The 27,062-nt window shown below is 34.5% G+C and overlaps 3 protein-coding genes across 4 annotated transcripts in view; 1 reads left to right on the forward strand and 2 right to left on the reverse strand.

Annotated features, from left to right (window-relative positions):
- Window positions 1–9,824, reverse strand: part of LOC106130743 (cGMP-specific 3',5'-cyclic phosphodiesterase) — a 61,418-nt gene extending 51,594 nt beyond the window's left edge. For both annotated transcript variants that reach the window (XM_013329657.2, XM_013329658.2), the window contains exon 1: window positions 9,592–9,824. The gene's annotated coding sequence lies outside the window, so the exon portion shown is untranslated. The remainder of the gene's footprint in view (window positions 1–9,591) is intronic.
- Window positions 1–27,062, forward strand: part of LOC106130651 (uncharacterized) — a 67,441-nt gene that overhangs the window by 2,435 nt on the left and 37,944 nt on the right. The gene's annotated exons all lie outside the window — the stretch shown is intronic.
- LOC106130770 (golgin subfamily A member 7) lies at window positions 19,919–26,043 on the reverse strand. The gene is made up of 3 exons (XM_013329694.2): window positions 25,702–26,043; window positions 25,185–25,337; window positions 19,919–24,594 (listed from the first exon to the last, which is right to left on the reverse strand). Exons 1-3 carry the CDS (start codon window positions 25,852–25,854, stop codon window positions 24,412–24,414), a joined length of 489 nt encoding a protein of 162 aa, XP_013185148.1. The 5' UTR covers window positions 25,855–26,043; the 3' UTR covers window positions 19,919–24,411.

The raw sequence follows: 27,062 nt of genomic DNA on the forward strand, positions 1-27,062 counted from the left end.
ATGAAATTTGATTTATCATACTACAAAAACTTGTATTAAATCATATAGTGGTTATAACTTTGTTGCAATATGTCCTTTCGATTATCAAAAATGTATTTTTAGGGTCAATGTTATAATTTACCTGTTAATGTTCATACCTAGCTGGTCTTTGGTAACCAGTTGGAACATGTTCCAATCTTGATTTATAGTTATTTGTTTTATTTTAACAATCGTTCACATGTTTTATCAAAATAATTATTATATAGTTTTTTTTTTTAATTGCTACCTAAGTTTTATTTTATTACTACCTTCTCACTTTTGTGACATATCACAGTTACCTGAGTAGGTTATTCTAAAATGTCTCAAACAATTATACAAAGTTAAAATTTCATCTCTAACCCATTAAATATTTACCTTTTAGAGATTGTAGAGTTAGCTAGTTGAGTCGCTGTTAAAGTTGTGTTGCGTCTTGTCTATGTGAACTGACCTTTACTTTTCAGTAGGTACCTTACACATAAATATGAATGATAAATATTCCAAATTCTGTGGTGCCTACTTTGTTGTGAACATAAAACGGCCATTAAAATTATTTTGTCAGATTTCATTTTGCTTATAGAAGTGAACTTTACTGCAATGATTGGGAAATCGATTTTATAACAATTGTTTTTGCAAAAGTGGTATTAATTTCGATAATTCAGAATATCAGTAAAGATTTTGCAGACAAAAGTAGAAAAAAGGCAAATGGAGTTTTATTATAGGGCAAAATGAAACACCAATTGTATGCTGGCCCTTGTATACAGGCCACACTCTTAAAATCTCAAAAAGTGTGACAGTCGGCCGCCATTACGTCACACATGCGTTATAGATTATCTCACGAAATGGCAAGTTTTCTGTCACTCACAGGTGCGTACAACACCGCCATTATGATGCTTCACTTTTTTTTAAGTCACACTCCGTCCGCCATTTTTTCTACGTCTATGGACATACACATAAAAGATGTCACTGTCTATGGGGCCAAAGCGTTAGTAAATTGGTCAGGCAGAAGCAAGACGCAATGATTAGATGTAATCCGTTTGTCCCGGTTGCATCCTAAATTTTCTTATCATGATCCTGGATTTAATAAGTCAGTAAGTTGCAGGGCAACCTTACCCATATTGTATTATGGTTTCACTAAGGTTTACATGGGATCGCATGCATGTGCCTACACATTAGGAAACCTATTTCCTAAGTGTTTTTCCTGTCAACACTAGAGTTATAATCAAAGATTTAAAAAAGCGAGTTACCACAGATCACGGAATGATATGGCCGCCGATATTTTTATGCTCTGTGCAACAATATAACGTAATAACATGAACGTCATCTATTGTATTCTTTAGAACCTTTTATCCTTCTATCAAGGAAGAACATTATTGCAACATTTTAATATCTCCAAGATTACATATTGTGTGGTGGAAAATGAAGTTTTATTGGATCGTAAAATCTTCCGACTAATAGAGAGAAAAAAATTAAAAAATGGATTTTTTTGCTCCAATTAGGTACAAAAATAGGTGTGAGTTACCTGCTCTTTTTCCCAATCAGGTTATGAAAATCAATCAAGGGAAAAGCTTATAATATCGAACTTCATCTCATAGGCGACGGGCTTACAACCTGTCACAATTACATAAACTTATTAATACACCATGCGACCGCCAGGCCCCGAAGCAAAGCTGCTAAGAGTACCAAAAACTCGTAAAAATAAGATTGATCTTATTAATTTGTTGCTAAGTATAATCACAGATTTATTAGTTGTCAATTAATTCTTTCTAACGCTTATAGAATAAGATTTCATCATTTCATCAACATAGAAACATTAATTACTCATTCCAGATGAGAAACCGTGACAAAAGGAGCGGTGGAAACTTCGCCAGGGTAAAATCTTAGTACGTGATACACGTTATTTTGCGAGCAATTAATCTCAAGAGTTTCCCCTGTCGACTGCTCGGAGGAATTGAAACATTGTTTGAGCAACTTGAAACACAACGATGGCTTACTAAACAGCTAAAGGCCCTTTTCGTTGGCTTTTTCTTCTGTATTTTCTATTGCATGCTCTGTTTTTTTCGATTTGTAAGGCGACTCTCTTTCTTAATATTAAGGTAGTTAGTGTAAGTCCATAATTAAGTCATCATAAGAGTCCATCCAATTTTGAGGTTCCTACAGAATTAAATAGCTGTCAGCTCGGTCTACCTCGCATAGAATAAAGATGTGATATCTGTATTTGGCTCTTGATGGTAAAATGCCATCAAATTACTTAAATGACGTAGGTTTTGAGTGTGTTTTTGTCCATCAATACATATGCATTTTCAAAATAGAATACGTTCCACATCTGCAATACGTCACATGTACAGACAGCTAATAAAAATCCAATTTATCCGCACAATCCTAGTACAGCCGGCCCTTAGAATTCTGCACAAAAGCTATTCAAGTTGGTGCCGAAGTGACGTCGTAAAATTGGAGACAGAATTTTCGATCTATGTGCTAATAATACCAATAACGGCATGTTTTCATATAAAAAGCTTTACTTTTTTCATATTATCTTTTAAAAAAGTGAATGGTGATATAATAGAAATATTTCATTTAAGATTGAATTGAAGAAAAATTTAGAAGTTTGTAGGTTCCTCAAGTGTAATGTACGTGTGGGTACTAAAAGAAAATTTCCCGTAATTTCCAAGGGAACGTAAATTAACCGACGCCGCGAGCTTCTTCTAGTCCACAATTATAATAAACATAAAAGATGGGTATTTTGCAATTAAACCGATTTTGACAGAATTTGGTACACATATGAAATGAAACTTTAGGAATACCTAATATATCCTTTTTTTATGGAAATATAACCTGCAAAACATATTTTAGGGATAATCCCCCAACTGTTTTTTCTTTTCGATCTTTATATTTGCACAAGATAATACCCGAACAATATGATACCCTATGCATTACACAACAATAGGCCGAGAATAATGGGTCCCCGGAAATCGATAGTTACGCGTGTGCGGCCCGGATCGGAAGCCATACTGATGGATTAAGGACAGAACAAGTGACCACCGCTCTTGGCCCACTTGTCCTAGGAACAGATAATACATACATACATACATAAAATCACGCCTCTTTCCCGGAGGGGTAGGCAGTGACTACCTCTTTCCACTTGCCACGATCTCTGCATACTTCCTTCGCTTCATCCACATTCATAACTCTCTTCATGCAAGCTCGGCGGTTTCGGGTACTTTTGACCTGACCCTTTACCAGGACGTCCTTAATTTGATCAAGATACGTTCGTCTAGGTCTTCCCACTCCGACCTTTCCCTCCACACTCTCCTTGTATATCAATTATATTCTTATTTCTTCTAACAGATAATGTTAGAAGAAATAAGACAACAAATCGAGTGGACTCTAATTGATTTTAGACTTTCGCGTTGCATTTTCCATTTATAAATACTCGTACTACAGGTATTACATGCGCACGCACGTAATGCACCTTTATTTTATCTCGGACGTTCCAAATCATGTTAAAATGATCCGTGGTCACCGAGCGAAAGTTTGAAATCAGTTTAAGTTTAGTTCCACACTTAATTATAGCGATCCAACCCTTCTTGTAACATCCTGTATAACAATTCAACATATAACATATCTACTTCAGTAACTGTCATACACAACAGCTTACAAGATTCTAATTCTAGAAATTCTATTTAAGTGACGTTATTGAAAAGCGGTAACGCGAACAAACTTGCATGAATAGATGTCTTTATGTTCAAACGTGTAAGTATATGACTACGATTCCGGCCGCGTAAAACGAAATGCCGTTAATTTCCGTTCCCGTGAAAATTTCTGGAAATCTTACCCGTTGTTTACACAAGTAATTTTTTTTAATATTCGATAGTTTCCTAAATACTTGATTGGAATTTAATATTTGACTGAAATTACTAGTTTTATTCACGAGAGAGACGTTAGAGAGACGTTCCTGGACTTTTATGTTTAACTTTATTTTCCTTACAAATAAACCAAAGAAAAGTAACCTTCGTAAAATTTAAAGCAAACATCTGAGGTACCAGGAGTTCTATTTCTCTTTTCTTCCTCACAGATCGCAGATTGAGCTAGCCTTAATATACTGATACAATCTCAACGATACTATACTTTACTACAAAACTTTATATACATAAACATCCATTATAACCTGACCTTACTAGGACCTGACTGTGGGTTCGAACCGAATCGAATGTGACAAGAAAACAACCACTGCGCCAAACTGTTCGTCGAATTTGCTATAAGAAAATTATCTCTATATTTTGCAGTAATTAGGTAGCTAGCACCTGTATCAATTATGAAGTTTCTTTGAAGTCCATTTATTGCATCAAATGCATTTTGTTTATGTGATCTCAATTTGAGATATATTGTGGTTATAAATTCTATTTAGGGAAATTGCTTTGTTTTTGTCTTCGTTTTTCCTGTTTTGTTTTAGGGAATGTAAAGGTACAGTTATTTATGTGGTAATACTTTGTTATTAACAGTTTTACAACCCTCTGATCTTCCTTACATATAGTTTAAAATAAAGGAACTATTTCAATTTGGTATTATTAAAATTAAGTTTTAAAACAATATTAGCTTAAAATTTGTTAGTTTCTTTTGAGCAGTAACCTTAAAAGTTCAATATTTATTAGTACTGGTATAGCAACCATAAGAAAACCCTTGCTAGTATCTATTTAGCATAAAATCAATGACATTGTCACTTCTCATCTTATCGAGTCGCGATAAATTTAATCTTGAAAGACTTTTCCGCTCGATTCAACGCTTTGATGTCTATATCTATAAATATTACATCTGAAATATTACAATGTCAGCTGGAAAGTTTAAGAATCTGAATAAATATCTATTATAAATGGTGACTGAATGACTCATTATACAAGGCTCACGTGATTTCACACATTTTTAAATAAGCTTTTATTGACAAATATTTATTAATTATATATTTATCTATTATAAAATATAGTATCGTTGTGTTAGTATCTCGAAACACAAGTTTCAAACTCACTTTGAGGATAACTAAATCTGTATAATTTGTCCCATATATACTCGTAGCTATTTATATTTATTTATTTTTTGTATGCTCACACCGGGTGACAGTATTACGAAATTTCGATCAGGTCACGTGACCAGACATGAGTTCAATATTTTGACTTCACAAAAATTGCACAACGTAGCACTTAAAATATTGATTTCTCTAAATATTACAATGTCTGTGGTGGCACAACAGATTAAGAGGGGAACGAAACAGGAAGAAAAATGACCAATGAACAAATTACGTTTCAAACTGATGATAAAATTCTTCAATTTACCCTATTGTGTCATACTGTGCGGTTTTTCCTGAACCGCAAACGGTTACATCACACCTTTATCTCGGTGTTAATACTATTGCCACATTTGGGTGAAACGCTCACCGAGAATTACCTTCATGAACACTGGGCCCAAAATGCTACCTGAATCATCACCGTGTCATGGTTGTTCAGCCTCAAGATAGCTAGGCTGTTTTGATTATATAGCATACATATCTAATTTTCTATATATAGCATACAATATATGTATATTGCAAATTAGATTATCATCCGTGTGGCTCCCGGCACCAATACAAAAAATAATAGGACCACTCCATCTCTTTCCCATGGATGTCGTAAAAGGCGACTAAGGGATAGGCTAACAAACTTGGGGTTCTTTTTTAGGCGATGGGCTAGCAACCTGTCACTATTTGAATCTCAATTCTATCATTAAGCCAAATAGCTGAACGTGGCCATTCAGTCTTTTCGTAGATATAGACGTGACCATATGTATGTATGTGGATTTTTTTTCAGGATTTGACTTAAGAGAAGTCAAGTTTTGCGGAAGCCTGCAGGCTTCCTGGGTAATAAATGTCTGGCCATGCTGCTTCCGCCTGGCCCGGGTAGAAGAAGCAGGCCGAAAAAAACCTGCTTGACGTCGTTAGAGTTGATATACGTGTTGTTTTGTGAACAATGGTCTGAATATTTAAGACTGTACAAAGTGAAAAAGAAAATGTAGGAAAGCGGACCCCACGCTTCGAAGCACTATGAGGGTTGATGTCTCTGTCTCCAGGACAAAGGCATGATTTTATTTAGGTTTGTATGTAGGTCAGAATATAATAAAATATAAAAGTTACAAAATTGTATACAAGGTATCACTTATTGATGTCACATCACTTAAATCTTACTATATTACTGGTTTCAAAGCGCATGAGTAGAAGAAGCGGCGGTAAAAACTACACTGCAGCATTTTCGCCGGACGTCTATTTACAAATATAGATCTCTTAAATCTTAATCGTGGACGAATGCAAATTGTCTACATAGTAAAAAGACTTGACCATTGAAACCATATGTTTACACCTTCGTATACGGAAAAATACGTCTATACACAAAGTGTTTTATTTATTTGTCATTTTCCTCATGAATTCACGGTAAATAGTCAATGAAGGTAAATGGCAATTGTAAATGTTTATTCACGCAATACTCAGTACAAAAGGATCCTTTATGCAAGTACAAACATCAACAGTTTACCCGAATTTTGTTGAAATTCAGTCAACAAAATACAAGCAGTTTACACTTTTATTTACTTTATGTTATTGTCTATGATGATGATGATATTAAATAAATAATTAAAGCTGGACTTTGACTTAATTGCAACAAAATATTTAACAAATCAATTAATAATCAACTGCACGTAGCCTTTCGTTGTGAGACTGTCGGCTCAAAATTCCAGGCAAATAATAAAGTCGTGATTTTATGAACGTATCTTTTGTATGATTAACCTAATATTTGATTGTTAATAATGCATTAATCTATCCATCCATACATTATATTGTAACTAATTGATGTACGTACTTGACAAATATCGCCAAGAATTGTATAAGATTGACGTCTATACATTATGTATATGAATGACTAACAGAAGCCAAAAGAGTGTGTCTGTCTGTATTTTTGTACTCGCATCACGCGAAAACTATTATTCCGATTTGGATGTGGTTTTCTCAAATGTAATCGTCTAGGTACATCTTAAAAATTGGTATACAAAGTCTTTTCCCATCCCTTTAAGAGGCAAAAGAAGAAGTCTCAGTGGAGACAGTGATATAACCCTTCCATTTTTAAGTAACCAAGTTATCTTAAGAAAAAGTTTGCGATTTTTTTTTACTCCAAAAGACTTTTCAATCATCAGTTTTGAGCCGTAACATTTGTTTTGAACTCCCATCACAGAAATCTAATTTCCTTATATAGATTTCCGTGGCTCCCTATTTTTGTTTGTCTCGCAGTTAACACGGCGTACCCTAGTAATCCCTGTACTGTTTATCCTCATCATGTAGGCTCGGTCATGACGTCAAGAGAATGTCAATATTGTAGTGGAGCGTAACGATGCGATGGTTAGTTTTAGGAACAACTAGGCTAAACTTGTAAAGAAAGTAAATTAGTTAATTTTAGTTACTACTATAGAATTAGGAGTATGCCTTTAGAAGTGGTAAGTACTATTAAATATAACGTCGCAAGTGATTGTTGTCTCCCCATTTTTGACATTTAACTAGTTGATAATTTTAAAGAATTGCGTGCGATCCAAAACGACTATACATCCTGTAGTTTCAAGTTCTTTCAATTTCTATGGGTATTATAAAATAATGGATTATAAAACAAAAAAAAAAATGTTTGTCAAAAAAAAAACGAGTGAAGTTGAAAAATTTATTAGCGCCCATACTGCCGGGGAGTGATTTAATCTGTGGATCACGAAATAAAAATCTTAAATGTGAAAAAACCAATAGCAGTGGAATCGGAATTAAATGCCATTATAAACATTTTGTGCTAAATTATTACCGAGTGACAAAACTATTCCACTGAGACTATCGGACCGACACACTATTGGAACATTTATTTGTTACAAATGTACTTATTGAATTTACATCATATGTGGACGCAGTGTTTCCAACAAAAAGAAAATATAATGTGCAAACGTTAGGAGGATGATGCTAATTTAAATGATAAATAAATATTGATACTAAATACTAAACAGGAATATCACGATTGGAACCGCTAACAATGATGACAAAGTTGATTAGGCGAGTAAATTGAATGGTAATCTAAAACAAACATGAGGTACATAGATGTAAAACAACAAATGTACTGTTATCTTAACTAGACAGATAGGGAACTATTGAGAATTTGAGAGCAGATAGCAATGTTGATAACAGACCGAATAATACAAGATATAGTTCAAGTACATAGGAATCATCATTGGCTACTGTCACATGGCCTCTTTGTTTTAATAAGGATAAATTATTTTAAACTTTACATAGATTTAGCTAACTGCTAATAAAAAAAATCCAAATTTTTTTGGTACACTTAGCCAATAATATATTCAGTATCTGTATATCCAGAAAACTTTCTGATAAATTTCTTGGGCTTTGATAAAGCGATATAAAAAACTGGACAGAAATAAAAAGATCTGGTGACCAATACAAAGTACGATAAGATTTTTTTAATTAAAGACTCCAATGTGAAAACCTTAACCTCTTAAATGAATGCGCTCTGAAAAAAATAGTATATGTACTCGCCATGGATGTAGGTAATTAGAATATTTTAACATTTTGTCATTTCTGACACGCAACTCATTTGGATTTACAAGGAAAAACTTAACAATAGTAATTAACTCATATTACAAGGAATAATTATTACGTTAACACTTTTACGAAAATTGTATTAAAAACGACAACCGGTGTTTTTTGACACAATATATTTGTTTATTTACATAAGTAATACTCCTCTTCTCCGCAGGGATAGTTACTAGGGCCCTTGCATACTTCCTTTGCAACATCCATATTTATCAATCTTTTCATGCAAACTCGGTTTAAGATCATAAACTGACCTGTCATCAGGACGTCGCCGATTTGATCAAGGTAAGTTCGTATTGGTCTTCCCCTTCAAATATTCTTTACATACATACACATAATCACGACTATATCCTTTGCGGGGCAGACAGAACCAACAGTCTTGAAAGACTGATAGGGTTCACCGGTTTGGGTAATGTTAGAATTGAGATTCAAATAGTGACAGGTTGCTAGTCCATCGCCTAAAAGAAGAATCCCAAATTTATAAGCTTTCGACATCGATGGGAAAGAGATGGAGTGGTCCTATTCTTTTTTCCGGTAACCACACTAATAATATTCTTTACTTTTTATTGAGAACAGGTTGTTCTTTCCGACACCATTAAATTCAAAATCACTGATAGGAATAGCCATATTAGCAATTTACTCTCTGAGAAGTGACAATATCTTAATAGGATCTTGAGGGACCATGATAACTTTCAGTAACTTCGTAGAGACAAAAAACTACATCGAATATTGTATTTCTAACAATGTATCGTATGTACCTACCTAAACATATGAATAATGTCTCATAAAATATTCCAAATAAAAACAAAAAAAAATAATAATAATAATCAAAGGTACCAAGTACCACTAACTACAGAATCCATGAAACTGGAAGCGAAGTCGAAGTAACAAAAAAAAAAAAAAACAAAAACACAGACGTAGGTACTTACTGTTGAAATTTTTCTCTTTAACCCTCAAACGTATCGTATTTCAGTGGCCGTATCGACTCGCGCTGGTGCGAAAACAGTCCAATTCAGGTGCGGCGATGACGTCACAGGAGTGTAATATCAAAACACTAAACCCGAAGAGGTTTTCACTCGCGATTTAATTGAGGAATGGTTTTCCTTGCGGCACGCGATTATGGAGATTGGAGTACGCGCGACGTGCGTGACCTCCCTGTGACAATCGGAGGTGTACTGAAGGCTTGCTTGCAGAGGTTTACCGGGCGAATACCCCCCCGCGCCCTTCCCCCTACCGCCGCCCGCCCAGGCTGCCGCCTGCGGAACACTGGCTGGATGGACTACAAATAGTAAGGAAGATTTGTATTTGGTAACAAAAAATGTATAGCTTAAAACTATGGAATTTTGAAAAAAGAAGCTCATGTATAATATTATAATATTGTATTTATTAAACCGTTATCTAATTTTGCGACTATTTATTTTGATTTGTCATTTTATTGTATTCTGTTTGGTACATATAAACATACATATAATCACGTTAATGTCCCTTGCCGGGAAGATAGAGCCAATATTCTTAGATATACTGCAAGATCAGCTGTTTGGCTTAATGATAGAATCGAGATTCAAATAGTGACAGGTTGCTAGCCCATCGACAAAAAGAAGTATCCCATGTTTATGAGTCTATCCCTTAGTCGCCTTTACCCTCCATCTCCCATTATATTTTCCATTAGTGCCGGGAACCACACGGCACATATTCTATTTGGTCATTCAGATTAATTTTCTGCCTTTTACCAAATTCTATAAAATCAATTTTATGCCGTTTTTAAAAAATAAATAATAAATATATATGAGACAAATTACACTGATTGAGTTAGCCTCGAAGTAAGTTCGAGACTTGTGTTACGAGATACTAACTCAACGTTACTATATTTTATAATAAATACTTATATAGATAAACATCCAAGACCCAGGCCAATCAGAAAATGTTCTATTCTCATCATGACCTGGCTAGGATTCGAACCCGGGACCTCCGGTGTCACAGACAAGCGTACAACCGCTGCGCCACAGAGGCCGTCATTTTTAGACAAATATCGTCAATATTATCAATATCGTTTTTAGGCAATATCTTGCCTTAAATCTGCTGAAAATGCAATAGACAATAGAGGCTACGAATGGCATCCAATATCCACTTTGCATATTTGCCTAGTATCCTAACCTCTATAGTACTATATCTATGTCAGTTATCTCGAGCCAACACTAGATAAGAGTAATTAACAACGAGCAGGAGATAATTAATTCTACGTTCATTATTACTATTGAGTGATGCATGGTCATGCATACACAATATATATAATCACGTCTATATCCTTTGCGGGGTAGACAGAGCCAACTTTTCCCGGAAAAGAGAAACGGACCACTCCATCTCTTTCCCATGGATGTCGTAAAAGGCGACTAAGGGATAGGCTTATAAACTTGGGATTCTTCTTTTAGGCTTTGGGTTAGCGACCTGTCCTTATTTGAATCTCAATTCTATAATTATGCCAAACCGCTGAACGTGACCTATTTATAGTCTTTTTCAAGACTGTTGGCTCTGTCTATCCCGCAAGGGATATAGACGTAATTATATGTATGTATGTAAATAAATATGACATATGTTAAGTTAAGTATATAAACATAAATATGTATATGTTAAGTATATAAACATAAATATGTATATGTTAAGTATATAAACATATACATATATATGTTTATATACTTAACTAGCGACCCGCCCCGGTTTCGCACGGGTGCAATATTATAAATGTTATTATACATAAAAGCCTTCCTCTTGAATCACTCTACCTGTTACAAAAAACCGCATCAAAATCCGTTGCGTAATTTTAAAGATTTAAGCATACAGACAAACAGACTAAAATAGCGACTTTGTTTTATACTATGTAGTGACGAGATAGATCTTCTTCCTCCTGGCTATAGTTCCGGTTGCATCCTCACCAATCTGGAGAGGAGCTTTTGACCATGAATCCTGAATTGGATGAGTCATGTTTTTACACAAAGCGACTTTGCAGGGGAACCCGACTCGAATTGAATCAAATGGTTGCACAACCAGTTGCTTGAATGTGCAAGTTTCCTGACGATGTAAACACATCGGTTAGTATTCAAACTAATGTACATAACTTCTAAAATAATCATTGGTACATGGCCGTGGTGGGATTCGAACCGGTGCCTTTATGCGCAACACGCCTTTTAACCTACCTTACCCATTCGACCACAGACGCTCCACTTTACGCGATAAATACAGCAGTTACAAGCCTCAAACAGATTTTTTTCGATTCAATTCTCTTGATTGAATTTTACTTCTACAAGAAGTGCTTGAAGGTATTCAATTGAGTGGATAACATACATATATAGACCGTGACAGCGGTTTTACGAGGCGCCTCTAAATTGTGACTCCCTTGCGGTAGAAACCGAGATAAAAAGTTATAGCCGATAGCTGAACGATTGTTTCAGTTTATTGAGAAAGTTCTCTGTTAAATTTGAATAATGCGAGTATTTTGTTTTTAGAAGTCAAAATAATAATGTTAAAACGAGCGGCGGCTGTCAAACGTTTAGGTTTACGATAAAAAAATGTGATCTACCGCGTAAACAGGATCAAATCCTATTGTGGTCGTGTACATATGACTCTTTATATAGGTTATATACCTACATTAGTTTTATGCTCTTATGGAGAGATAAAACATTGCGAGAAAATCTACACATTCAAGCAGCAGCAAGTCATGTCGTGTACCTAATTCGCAATCATCCTTTTCTCAGTAACTCCAAAATGAGATGTAGATAGAATACATACTTGACTCAATTCAGGCTCCTATTTTTAAGTTTTTTTTTTATTTTCATATCGTGTCCGCTTTGGGTCCTAGGGTCCTTGCATTTGTGCTTCAGCGGTCTTTGAAAGACGCCTAAAAAAGAATGGCCTTTTTTGCTAACGGAAGTCTTATATTTTCTATTGCGTTTAATTTAATAAATTATCCTAAATTAAATAATAAGTAACGAATAAAATAAAAATGTCTAGACGTTTTTTTTTAAATTCTGAGAATTGTTCAAAGTCCAAAAGGTTATATTTTTTTTTTGTTCAGCAAACTTTGTCAGCGCGTAACTTGATATCGCAAACTCAACTTGAATTCAGAAAGTACTTTTAACGTCTCATTTTGCGTAGGAGTTTTCATACCATTTTTTTTAACAATTCTTGGAATTGTAAAAGTCAATTTGTTCTAAGTGTTTAACGATAAAATTTTCTTCGTTTAAGGCATCTTTCAGTTTGATACAGTAATATATAATTAAGACGCAATTCTAAGAACTGGCGATGAAAGTTTTACAAGTACATATTGTTTGCATGATTCTATTCTTACACGTGTATAGTGTGGCTCTGATAGGGCCACTCCTATGTTTTCGTTAAGGGTGAGTAAGGGAACAGGCACTTTCGTCTAGTGCAGCTTTTATTCTAATAAATTCTAATTCAATATGCGGTAGGTTCCCTTATAAAGGTTACGTAGTTCAGATGGGAGTCACTTCGCGACTTATCCAATACTGGATAATGGACAGAAGGCGTACCTTGGACGCTCTCCAGAGTGAGGTATGGATGTAACGTGTAAAAGTAAAGTCGTTTTGTTAACCAAAGATCTGCTTACGGTGGTCATGCTTATTATAGTTTAGTTCATATGCCCCCATAATTAGAAAGTAATATGTCTATTTAGAGCGCCCTACGATAGGGGTAAGACTTAAATATATATGTGGCTGTGTATTGGTTTAACTAGACATACCTACATACACATACAAATATCACTTCTTTATGTGGAACAGAGCTAAATGGTGTTAAGAAGATACGAAGACCAAGTTAGTGACAGGCTAGTTCATCGCCTAAAAGAAGAATCCAAAGTTTATAAGCCTTTCCCATGATTGACTCTCTCTCTCTCTCTCTCTCTCTCTGGATCTCTGCGGGAAGTGAAGCGGCTAATATATAGCTTTTTCTTTGTTATCAGACCACCAAAAGTTAGCTTTTTATTAGAAATTAATGATGAACAGCTGAACGTGGTCTATAAGTATTTCTCATACACCACGTTCTGGCTGGCTCTGTCTGGATCGGAAGGGTTAAATAAGCACGATATTATGTATGTATAATAAAAATATAATAAGTAATTGTGCTATACATTTGTATTTTGTATAATAAAGTTTACATAAATAAGTAAATAATTAGTAATAAGGGTAGGTTATCCATTTGCTATTATCTTTTCAGAATTTTGGGGCAAGAATCTGTATGACCGTTTATATAATCCGTTTATATTTACATTAAATAAAAAAATACAAGTAGTTTCGTTACATAGTTAAAAGCTATGTTAGTTTATTTATAGATAGCTGCAATCGAATCCGATTTCCAATTAATTCGTGTACTAGGTATGCCAGTCCGATTGGGCTTCCAATCAATTTTCACTACATCTGTGTTAACATGCAGTCTCAGTCCCGAAGTAGGACACTTCCCTTATATGAGACCAGTTAATTTTGGTGCCGTGTGGTTCCCGGCCCGTTCACTATTTGAATCTCAATCCTATCAGCAGCCAAACAGCTGAACGATGCCTCTCAGTCTTTTCAAGATTGTTGGCTCTATCTTCCCCGCATGGGATATAGAAATTATTTTTGTTATGTAAACAAGTATTGAAAAGCTTGATTGACGTGAAATCAGTTTTCATAGGAATATTGATGAATGTGGATGAAGATTTGGGGTAAGTGAGAATGGGATGATTTAATTTCTGCCTAAAATGAGAAAGAGAATTGACCGAGCTTGTTTTTTTATTTAATAAATATTTCACTGTCTGAAACTGTGATTATACATGATAGATAGCTTAATAAAGATTACGACCTAAAATACATGATAGATAGCTTAATAAAGATTACGACCTAAAATCTTTACTTCTTCATTACCAGTCAACTCGTAGAGAATATCAACACATAAATCGGTACTCACGTGTGAAAAAGAAATTATTGCCAGCATCCACAGAGCACAGAATCAGTCACCTTGTCAGTCGTTCAGTGCTCTGTTTTACAATCTAACGAGTGACCGGAACGGCCGGAGGACCGGAAATTGTTAGGGGTGCGATATGTACTTGTTGGACGCTCGTGACAATGCGAGGGTGTGATAGTCTTTTTCATGTCGTTGCTTTTTCAGGTCATTAGAGTAACAAGGTGTGAATCACGCCTTTTTTCCGGGAGCGGTAGGCAGAGGCCACATGTTTCCATTAGCCACGATCCCTGCATACTTCTTTCGATTCATCCACATGTTTTTTTCTTTTTTTCCTCAATCCGTGATAAATTGATTAGAGAGATTGGAATATACTAATAACTTACCTGTACGTGAATGGAAACATTAGAGGAAAAAGTCTAAGCGAACGTACCTTCGCTCGGTACGTTCGCTTTTGCCTAACCTAACCTGATCTTTGGCCAGGATTCCCGATTTGATCTAGATCAAATCGGGAGCATCCTGGCCAAAGATCAGGTTAAAAGTCCCTATAAAAATAAATATGAAGGGATACTGTATAATGTTATAGTTTCTGCCTACTTCACCGAGAAAAAAGTGTGTGTTGATATATTTTTCGTAGAGTACAAACGGCTTAAACTATGTACTGACAAAGGCAGAGAAACAGTCTGTGCACTTTGTACAAATTTATTTATTTATCAAAACTTTATGCACGTGAAATTTACGAAAGTTGGACTTAATGCCACAAGGCATTCTCTGCCAGTCGAACCTTTGGACCAAACTTGAATGTATGTACGGGTGGTGCGATAACAAATCATTGGAGATTAAATTTCTTCGGAGTCGACTGTACATGTACCTACAAACCCTGTATAAGTATATTCAGAATCCAGCTAACCGAGAACTGTCAACTGCTGAATAATAACACGTATAAATCTAGTTAGCTGCACAAAGGGACTTGGGAAGCGAATTAATTGAGTAGTCCCTTGTTTTGCATAAGAGATTGATAAGGTTCATTACATGACTAGAGTACCGCCGCGGATCGATCCGTGCGAATTTAAAACTCCCGCTTATTTGCATACATACATAGATATAATCACGTCTTGCGGCGTAGGCAGAGCCATCAGTCTCAAAAAGACTGATAGGCCACGTTTAGCTGTTCGGTTTAATGATAGAATTGGGATTAAAATAGTGACAGGTTGTTAGCCTGTCGCCTAAAAGTAGAATCCCAAGCTTATAAGCATATCCCTCGCCTTTTACGACATCCATGGGAAAGAGATGGGGTGGTCCTATTATTTTTGCTAATGGTGCCCGGAACCACACGGCACGGCTTATTTTCGTTCCGTCGGGAATTTAGGAAACTTATCTTTTAGTGGCCCTAGACCACATAAAGATCTCTAAACTAGACCCAATGGTTTGATTCGCGCGTAGATATTTCAGTAAATATGTTTACGTAAATATTCAATTAATGGAATTCTTAAGCTTTGAAATAAGCTCAAACCTCACTGAAAGAAAAGAACAGTGTTGTTTGGCATTTAACTTTGAGTACGAATGAAAAATGATATAACATTGGCACTTACCTAACTTCGTAACTGAAGTATTTGTAATCTCTTCCTTCATTCAACCTCTGATAACCGATGATTGATCAAATGATCAATTTTCGTTACTAACATTCAGTTGAACAGAAAACTTCTCATTTTTTAAATATGTTGAACATTAAGTTTTTAAATTTGGTCCGAAAATAGATAGGCGTTGCGTGATTTAGAAAAAAAAAAGTTTTATCAACGAAAAATTTATGTCATTCGCGGGTTCTAATCGAATTGTAATGTTTAAAATTTATGTTTGAAGTTGTTCCGCAATCAATTGCTTGATAAATGTGAATTTTACGACCTCTCTCCTCCATTCCCGATGACCTTATAAAGGGCGTCAGGGCTGAAATACGATCCCTCTCAAAATTGCATTTTTACGTTTATTGTAGGCACTTATTCCGTTTTAAAACATTTTATTGTTTATTGTTAAGTTCGACAGTGCTGTTTTTATGAAGGCAGTTTTTGTAAATTACAGTACTCTCTCTCTCTCTCCCTCTGTCTCCTTTGTAGCTTATCTCCTTCTGAAAAGTATGTAACGACAGTCTACATGCTGTAAAAAGATTCAGCGAAGTTATTACATAGGTAAAGTATTACTAATTACCTACCCGCTTCGGATAATTTGATGCACTACGTAAGGAAGTGATTTGATCCTTCAGTAACCTCTAACAACATCCAAAAGTATGAAGTTGTTTTGTTCTAAACTGGGACTCTGGAAATGGGTTGGGATCTAAAAAGTTGGGTTCGGATGATAATGAAGTCAGAAGATACCTTAAAAATAAGTGTGAATAGAGAAGATAGTTATACTTACCTACCTGTCGATTTAGTTTCGGTAGAATAGTTTGTGACTTTTTTTGTTTAATTTCTATGTATATACTAAATACCATGTGACCAAAAGCATTTTATTACACATTGAGAAACTTTTTTTAACAGACTCCCCAGATAGAGTACAAAATCGAAAAGCCTACCTAGGATCATACTATACATACATAAAATCACGCCTCTTTCCCGGAGGGGTAGGCAGAGACTACATTCCACTTGCCACGATCTCTGCATACTTCCATCGCTTCATCCACATGCATAACTCTCTTCATGCTATAAAATATGTATATTATGTACCCAAGTTTAATTGATATCTACTTTATAATATTAAATACTACCAAAGTTTAATTTAAAAGCTCTCTAAAGAAATTCAACAAATTTTCTCGTCTAGAAGTAACCGCTTCGAAATTGCGGTTGACCCAATTCGGTGGAAATTGCCAAAGGTTCACCCATTTAAAACAATATGCTGAAAATATGTCCCACGCAACCCCTTTTATGAACTGGATAGCTTACTTTATTACTTACCTTTTTGTAATATTCTTCATATAAGTTGTACGACCAGATCAAGTTGGTCTGTGAGCAAATATTGGGACCCTCTACGGTTCAATATCTTAAAGGATAAAAATAGTGGGGGAGGAGAGACATTGTTATGATGGTTAGTGGAGGTTACCCATTAATATGAGATACAGTGTTAAGTGAAAAGTGAATGCGGATTTAATTGTGGAAGTAACCCAAGATTGTTAGTACTTTCTTTAGGTTGATGTTTTAGAATGAATTTAAATCCCTGTTGATATATAATGAACTACATGCACCCAGTTGCACCCACAACTGTCATGGTAAATAATTACTGGTTCGCCGAATCTCTTTTCAACAATTAAGTAAAATATCAAGGTATCACGACGACACGACATAGGTATTCTTTAAAATAAATTCTTTGTAAACTTAATCAGAATTAAATGCTGATGATGTTAGACTAAAGAAATTAGCCTTGGTAGAGAGATCCTTGATTTACGCCACTCCGCTCACCAGCCTACACAAGCAATAACCCTATGTAATTAGATGCCGTAAAAAGTTATGTTTACGACTCACCAAGAATTATGCGACGAGATGAATTTAAGAGAAGCGTAAAGGGCAACTCGATTGTGGTTTTATATTTTAAGTAATTGCTGCCATGAGTGTCTTAGTGTAATTACATTTTGAGGGTACGTAATGAAGTCATGAAGTGATCACAGATTGTGTTGACTGAGCCAAGGCTTGGAGTGTAGTTGTTTAGAACATAGCACAAAAGAATATAGCGCCATTTTGATGGTTTTTTCCAAGTGAACGCGCCGCTTTACTTTTACTGTTCTTATCCTTTTCTTCTACCGCACAACACGACAGCATGCATGGTTACTTACATCATACACATGGTCTCGTCTATACCTATCCCTTGAGGGGTAGACAGAGCCAACAGTCTTGAAAAGACTGAATGGCCACGTTCAGCTATTTAGCTTAGGTAATGATAGAATTGAGATTCAAATAGTGACAGGTTGCTAGCTCATCGCCTTAGAAAGAATCCCAAGTTGGTAAGCCTATCCCTTTGTCGCCTTTTACGACACCCATGGGAAAGAGATGGAATGGTCCTATTCTTTTTGTACGAGTATTGGTGCCGAGAACCCCACGGCACATGGTCACTTTGGAGCTCGACAACACCCGACGGCTTACAAATGGAGCCGTAGAACGGTAATTCAAATTCAGTGATTTAGAAAAAAATATGGACGCCGATTGACAAAAATTATGAAAGTACGTGACGTAGTTTTAACTCTACGTTTTTAATAAAAAAGTAAATTGATAACCCATTTTGCGAAGGCGAAGGGTAAAACAGAGCTATAAAACAACTTTCCACTATGCAGGTGGTACTTGTCAAGTAGTCTACGCCTCAGAAAGGAAATTAATCTTTAGTATTCAAAACGGGCAACATTCATAACAATATTGAATGATGTGAAAGTTACCTAGTTGTTGTTCATGACAAACAATGGCGAAGTTAAATTGAAGCGCTCAGGCGGCACGTGTTTGATGTTTGATTTTGAGGGTTAAAATGGTGCTTATGAAAGTGTAAGCACCATTTTAACCCTCAAAATTACACGGAAGCAAGTTTTGTCGTCGAGGCCTCGTAGCAAGGCACGCGCAAAGATGTTTTTATCGCGCCAAAAACTATATGCCCCGTTTCACGTCATAGTAAAAAAGCGAAACAGCGATAGTTGTCCGCACGATTAAAACCGCGTCGCGTGCGCATGCCATACTACGGGGTCTAGCTTTAGTCCCGGTTGCATCCTCACCTCACTGGAGAGGAGTCAGAGGTATGCCTTCGACCATGGATCCTAGATTGGGTGAGTCAGGTTTTTACACGAAGCGACTCCCATTTGACCTCCGCAACCTTTGTAGGTAAACCTAACTCGTTTTGTAATATTTATGGTTACACATCCAGTTACCAGAATGTGCAGATTTCCTCACGATTCCCTCACCGAAAGAGCATCGGTTAGTATTCAAACTAATGTATCTATATATCTTCATCGGCACATGGCCCTGATTTGAACCTGTGCCTTTCTGCGCATTACGCATTTTAACCGGTCACCTTACTGATTCGACCACGGACGCTCTAATTCTACTATAACCGAGTTATATAAGTCCATGCAGGGTAATTTTATATGCGGTTGACTGTACTTACATTGACAACGTTTGCCAGCAAAAAATCATCTATGTTTAAATGTCGCTATGCATCTCGTCTCAGTCTGTATAGACTAAGATCGGCGACGCATCTTAGGAGGTGTCTGTAGCAAAGCTATTTTAGAATTTGGGCGTTTTGGGAAGTGGATCCGAAAACCAAATAATCGGAATGATTAAAAACATATAAATTTCAAATATTTAATACGAGTCATATTGAATTTTACAGTAAGTAAATCTATTTCGTCTTATTTACTAAACATTAGTACGTACAGAATAATTTAAAAAAATTAAAAATTTACACCTAATATCCATTTTCAAAATCTGTGCATTTGATTTATATATATATATTAAATGTAAGTTTCTTACACTGAATACATACATATAGCTAATAACAATTAATATAGAACCTGAAATTGGAATATGCGCAGGGTTCTTTACATATAATTTAATACCTACCATGAAAATACTACACACGTATATGAAAAATAAATGGGTTTCTTTCGGATTGAGCAAAACACATGGAGTAAGCGAGAAAGAAGATAACTTGCCCACGTTTCTACTAAAATCTACATTAGAAAAATTTATTAAGGCCCTTAGGAGTTAAAAAGCAATAAGGTTAAAACAAATAAAAAAAATTTGGTAAATATATATGTATATGTACCCAAGAGTTATAAGGAATATGTCCCTTCGTCGCCTTTTACGACATAAGTGAGAATGATATAAGTAAGATTTTATAGTACCTTTTATAATTTACTAAGTAAATTTGACATTCTATTTGGTTTTTATTTTACAAGCAAAATTGAGCAGTAAATTTCCAAAACTAAGATTCAAATTGGCATCAAATCAAACGCATGTTTTATTACTTAAGTATAAGTCGAATTCAGACAATTTATTTTGAACCCCGCGCATAATATTTACAAGGGCTATATTCTATCTACACTTTACATACATATATCAAAAATCTTTTTCAGTACATTTTTATTGTAACACTCAGGAATCATTAATTTCAACGAGATAGCTTTTCAATTATTTTAAACGAAATTTTAAAAATATGTTAAATACACATCGCACTCAACTACCTAATATAATTTAACAAGTCTTAATTTTAACCTAAAGCTATTTCGTTGAAATTAGAACCTATCTATCTTACTATACAGCAACAGTCAGCGGCACAAGCTAAGGCGTTTTTACATCATCCAACTAAGGGCACAATAGAGGACATAATAAAGTGCTAAGTCGCAAAATGTCAATTCAAAATACAGGCTGAAAAACGCTTGATTTTTTTTAATTACAATTTTATTCAAAAAAAAAAAATTTCATAATTACATCAAATCTCGCCCCTTTAGCGGAGGCGTAGGCAGGAAGTAATTTTTAACGCGATAGTATGAAGTCAATTTTTATAAGCCAAACCTATTTACGGATCTATAATTGGGTTGTGTAAAAAGCAACATTTCTCATTTTATTGATTAATTAATTCTCTTAACGCTTCCTACTGATGTTGCTGTTTATATACTCCAATCTCTATTTATCAATTCAAACTAAAATAATGTTAAAAAATGATACATAAATCAAATAAGAATAACAGAAAATTATGTGACTGTCCGTAGTTTACATGAATTTCAACAAATTCATTATAAAGATGTCATATTTAATGAAATTTGATTAAAGTCAGAGTTTCATCTATGGTTATAAGCAAATTTTACATGACTTGGCCAGTTGTTTCATTAGAGAAACATAATATCAAGTAAAATTACTGAATTAAATATCTCAGCAAAATGCAACATGGAAACTACAGACAATTAAAAAAAAGTGGACATACAAAAATAATATGTTTAAACGTATCCTACATTATCTTCCAAGTAAATGCCGGCCCAAAGACCAATAACTAATCTTTAGCAACTAGCAAGTGATATATTTGTTCAAAGACAATCATTATCTATGCAATGTAATAAAAACAACCTCACCTTAAGATAAAGCAACTAGATCGCGGTGTTATAAGGATTGGAAGCCGCAATTTTGCTCAAAATGATACGTTTTTTATCGATAAGTGAAATTTGAATTTGAGCAATGGCAACACTGACGTCTATATAATACAGCCATCTATTGAAAAAAACTAAGCTGCGATTAATTGTGAGGTTTGATTGAATATACCTACGATCAATGATATTTTCCAATTTATTACTGGCATTTATACAAGGTGTTTTAGAAGTTTATGTTTTCAAATTAAATGGATTTATTGATAAGACAATCATGATGAAAAAAATCATGGTATTCGTATAAAAAATCTAACGGTGGTTTATACACTTTATAAAACGTAATATTAGTTATACTAGTTTTTGCCCGGAGGCCACACTGGGAACTCCCAGGAATCCGTTCATAACATTGCCATATCAACTAATTATATGCCAAATAAGTGATTTCAGTGATGAGTTGATAGACGAGTCATTCTATTTTGTATCAAAAGATGATTACAATGGGCCTTAGAAAATTATACACCTTTGTATGTTAAATGTATTTCGAGATTGTATCATGTATATAAGATGTACTTTACGATATATTGGTTAAAAATCAGAATAAATGTTAAATTTTTTAAAGAATTCTATTTCCATAGTGCAAGTCACACAGAAGAGTGGGGCAAGTCAGATGTTTTTGGATTGAAATCTTTTACAACAGATATCAGGTTTTCACAAATAACTTTCAAATTGGGGTTTCTCGTCTTGAACTTGTCAATTTGGATCGAAACTACTAACTAACTTATATATTTGGAATCACAGAGAATATGCCGCCATTTTTAATAGGACAGAGAATAACGCTAACTTTTATACATCGTCCTATGTATATTCTTTAATCTAGTTTTAACAAACGTGAATAACCCATGAACAGCTACCCACAAATGTGCAAACTTAAATATCTACGGGCCATAATATACAATATTAATTACATGAATCACAAGGTTAATTCTGTCCAATTACTAAACCTAACTAATGTCCGTACAAGTTTGGAAGAACAATTTGGCAAAGGGAGTTCGACATGCTATGGAAAGTGATTCAGTCATTCATACGGCATTAATTAAGTAGGTACCTAGTTATAAATCATACACATTCTTCACACACAAGTTATTAACACGAAGCGTTTATTGTAAATCGATTTAGTGTTCCAGTTGCAAAGAAAAGTTTGGTCATGTGGAGAGGATAAGCAAATATATAAGGAGTGTAAAAGGGGACCGTGGAGTGAGAAGACGAAGACTAACATAGCTTGATTAAATCAGGGACGTCCTGGCGAAAGGTCAGGTCAAGAGTTTATAAGCTCTTCCCTTTGAAAATCTGAAGAGAAGCAGCTGGCTTATTTTACTAAGGTTAATTCTTTTTTAAATAAAAAAATAATTTAAATTAACACTATGTTTTTCTACACAACCTGACCAGTGTGAAAGCTGACACTTCAATTTTAAAAGAATTAGTCATTTTGTTTGACTTCCTTTGCAACGAATAAGACGAAAGGAGGGTTTTGTAAGTCACTCTGCGTTTTAACTTCTGTGTAAGAATGAATTGTAAACATTGAGGAGAAAATTATACAGTGTTGTAGCGATTATATTGTTATTTAGTAACAAATATGAGTGTCACACTGTTTAATTAGAATAAGAGCAAAAAAGTCTTTATATGATGAAAGTATTAAAATAACGTATTTTTTATCACCAGAAAAAATTACAGTACCTACAGCGTTTTGAATCCCCCCAGGCGAGACATTTAATCGCTACTACACTTTTCAATAAACTAAAGCAAAAAAAAAAATACCCAAACATAGTTATAACTTTTCGTATTGCATAATAATTGTAATTTACACAAGTTTAAAACTCGCAGACTTTTAAAAAACGATTTATTAAAACGTTTATAATAGGTACATGTAAATTACAATTATGTAAAATCATCCATATTTTTCTTTAAAAGGATGAGATTATTATTACAATAGAATCACTTGCCACATATGAATATACATTTTCAGCATTAAACCACTAGGTACAAGAGTAAAAAATGGCGGAAATAAATAACCACTTGCTAAAAAAGTTAAGTATAATTACAGAAAACTTACAAAAATCGTGTAAGAGCAACTTACACAAGACGCGCAAGTGCAACTTACATGAACTGGTTAAAAACCAGCGCTTGCAATCCGAGGATTACAAATTATTGGTTCGAAAAACATGTTATACTTTTTAAAGAGTATTCAGTTTACTTTTGAAATGGAACTGTATTGTTTGCATTTTAACTTACTTATTCACTTGTTAGGTATTTATTAAAATTTAAGTTAAGAAAACAATTATTAAAATTAACTAAACATGTGATGTTTTATTTCATTAATAATTGCTATTTTTTATTTATATTTGTATACAAATTGGTATAGTACAATGGTTTATAAATTTAATGGAACAAATCGACAGTTTTTTCTATTATCGTCATTTTTAATTTAAAATAAAATAAAACACTGTTTTAGTAGGTATATTATTTTTTTTTTTCATGAGAGATTTAGACATCTATTTTTTTATTGTTATTATTTTTTTATTTGACGGCAAAACAAAACCTTATCGATTTGTTCCATTTTCAAAATCTCTTTACAATATTATAACATGATTCAGAACCAATAACGCGTATGTTACATGAAAAACTCCCTGTTCTCGTGTGGTGGTCAAGTGTGCCTCAAATTTGTATTTGTTGAGTTACCTGTGGGGCTCTGGCAATTTGGTACGTCTATAACCGTTATCTCTATGACCCGTAAACCTCTTAAAATTGGATCTGTGATGTGTATCCCTCTTGGATTGTATACCCTTTCGTTTTGTGTTGCTATGAATTTTGACACTTTCCGCAAATGCTGAAACAGTAGAAAAAAACCAAGGTTAACAATTTAAAATGATACTAAACATATTCTAAGAAGCATTTGGCAGTAACTGCACCCGCATGAAATTAAAATTTTAGTTTTTCTCATGGGAATCTGCAGCGAGCAAAGCTGGCTGCAGGGAGACAATAGAAATTCCATAAGAAACTGCTTCCTAAAATGTTATGTATCATTTTTTAAGCTGATTCCAAACATTTTATCTGTAATTTGTATAATAATTCAGGGTTTTGAATCAATAACAGTACAATATGATGCTAAGATGAAAATCCTATCACGGAGGTCTCATGGGATCAACTTTGTGTAAAAATCTTACTGATTAAATCGAGGTTAGTGGTTGATTCTTAGGCACTTCTCCATTGAGGACATGATCAAGACTAAAGCATGATGCTGTATGTCACTTCATGACATCCAAAATTAGTACTGATAAAAGTCCTGCTGCCACTTAAATTGTACAAAACAAATAATAGTTTTCTCCTTGCTAATTGGCTAAAACTTCCTTCATACTAATATCTAAGTTGCGTTAATGAAACAAGAAAAAGAAAAACTATACTATTAAATCCACTCACCTTTTCATAATGTGTTTCCGTGCAAATATAAATGAAGTACGCTGTAAGGCACGCAAGGCATCCTTCACAGTACGTACTGCAGTCAGCAGTTTCTGCCATGTCGAAATGTTCATTTAATTTCTCCATTGTGTATTCAAAGGATTGTCTGTCTATCTGTAAAATTAAATAAACAAAATTATATAAAGACTCCTGTTTTGTGGGACAACTTGGAGTGCAGATGGGAAAATATATTAAAATGTGGAATACCTGAAACTAATGAGCTTGTATGGATAGAGTTATGAATGTGGATGAAACATAAAGTGAAAGAAAGTTGCTATCCAGTAATTCCATCAAATGGTGTGGACCCTTATGGTTTTGTACTTTTCATCACATCATGCACTCATATAAACTTTACTAAGAGTTAATTGTACGAAAATAAAGAGATAAACAGCAAAACTGTTTAGAAAATTCGTGGCTAAATCTAGATCGTTGAATCGAGTCAAGGACCTAGATAATAAACAAAAACACTTTCACTTACCCTGTCTTCTAGCTCCGGGGGAAATCGTGTTTGAAACTTAACTGCAGTGCCTTCAGAATAGTCCCTTTGGATAAATATCTTTATTCCTTGCTGCGTGGGTGTCTGTTGACTCCCAGGCGTGTTGGGCCCAGAAGGAATACGGTTGTTGGCCATTGTCACTTACAAGTCAAAGTCCAGATAAATAGATATGAAATAAAGGTTCTCTCCAGGTATGTTACGAATATATCATAGTTCCTACGTGTTCGTTAGTCACCGTAAAAAGATAGAAGAGTTTTATTTAATAATTATCTTGAGATTTCTCAATCTGATGAGCAACGAGCAAGTGAATGTACGTCACCGTCACTGAAAGTGAATGACATGACATAACAGACTTGACAGTTGACGCTGACGTTCACCGTCATTTTGATATTTTTCGTTCGGAAATAGGTACCTATGTTAGTGGCATAAAATAACGTTCATTTAATGTAGGTAAATGTATTTAATTTTTTTAGTAAACTTCAATTTTCAAATTTCAACTTTCAGTTCAACTATTTATAATTAAGTGTATACTATACGTCGGGTCTTCTTCAGTGTGAAATAACATGCCTCGTCGAAACTATCATAAGTAAATTCTATTCTATTGTAGAAGTTTAGTAGAAGTTTATTTTATCGTTTTTTTTTCTCTTTTGGATTGAATATAGGTACATATTAATTTTTCATGAAACATTAACATTTCTTGATTTTAATTTCTTCACTTTTTTACTACACACAGAGACATTATAATCATTTCACGTCTTTATCCCATAAGGGGTAGACAGAGTCAACAGTTTCGATAAGACTGAAGGCCTATCATCAGCTGAATGGCTAATTAAAGCTTACTGTAGGAAGTATAGTCGCAAAGTAAGTTATTTTTTGTTTTTCTACATAAGACAGAAGGAAAAAAGAGGAGAGAAATAATCAGTTTAAAAGTAGGTACTGTAATGTTGGACATAAAACAAAAAATATCGTACTAATATTATAAATGCGAAGGTTTGTGAGTATGTCAGGATGTCAGTTTGGATGTTTGTTACTCTTTCATGCAAAAACTACTGAACCGATTACGATTTTGAATTTTGGTATGTACCTAGGTAGCTGAAGACCCAGAATAACACATAGGCTACTTTTTCCAGAGAGAGAACTCAGAGTTCCCGCGGGATTGATACGGTTTCCATGCGGACGAAGTCGCGGGCGGCCTATAGTTTTACAATAAAAAAAATATCTGACATTTTTTTTCTTTAGAAGAAGAATCACAAGTTAATTTTCTTTTCTTTTAGTTAGCCTTTTTCCTTGATTTAACTCAATTGACGTTATTTTTTATTATTTAATTTTCGTTTAAATCAATT

The sequence above is a fragment of the Amyelois transitella genome, chromosome 23 (assembly GCF_032362555.1).
Source record: "Amyelois transitella isolate CPQ chromosome 23, ilAmyTran1.1, whole genome shotgun sequence".
NCBI lineage: Eukaryota > Metazoa > Arthropoda > Insecta > Lepidoptera > Pyralidae > Amyelois > Amyelois transitella.

Coding starts and splice junctions, on each gene's coding strand:
- LOC106130770 (XM_013329694.2), bottom strand. CDS start 25,854: ATGGCCAACAACCGTATTCCTTCTGGGCCCAACACGCCTGGGAGTCAA. Junction 25,338..25,701: donor CCCCGGAGCTAGAAGACAGG/GTAAGTGAAAGT, acceptor TTAATTTTACAG/ATAGACAGACAATCCTTTGA. Junction 24,595..25,184: donor CGGAAACACATTATGAAAAG/GTGAGTGGATTT, acceptor CTACTGTTTCAG/CATTTGCGGAAAGTGTCAAA.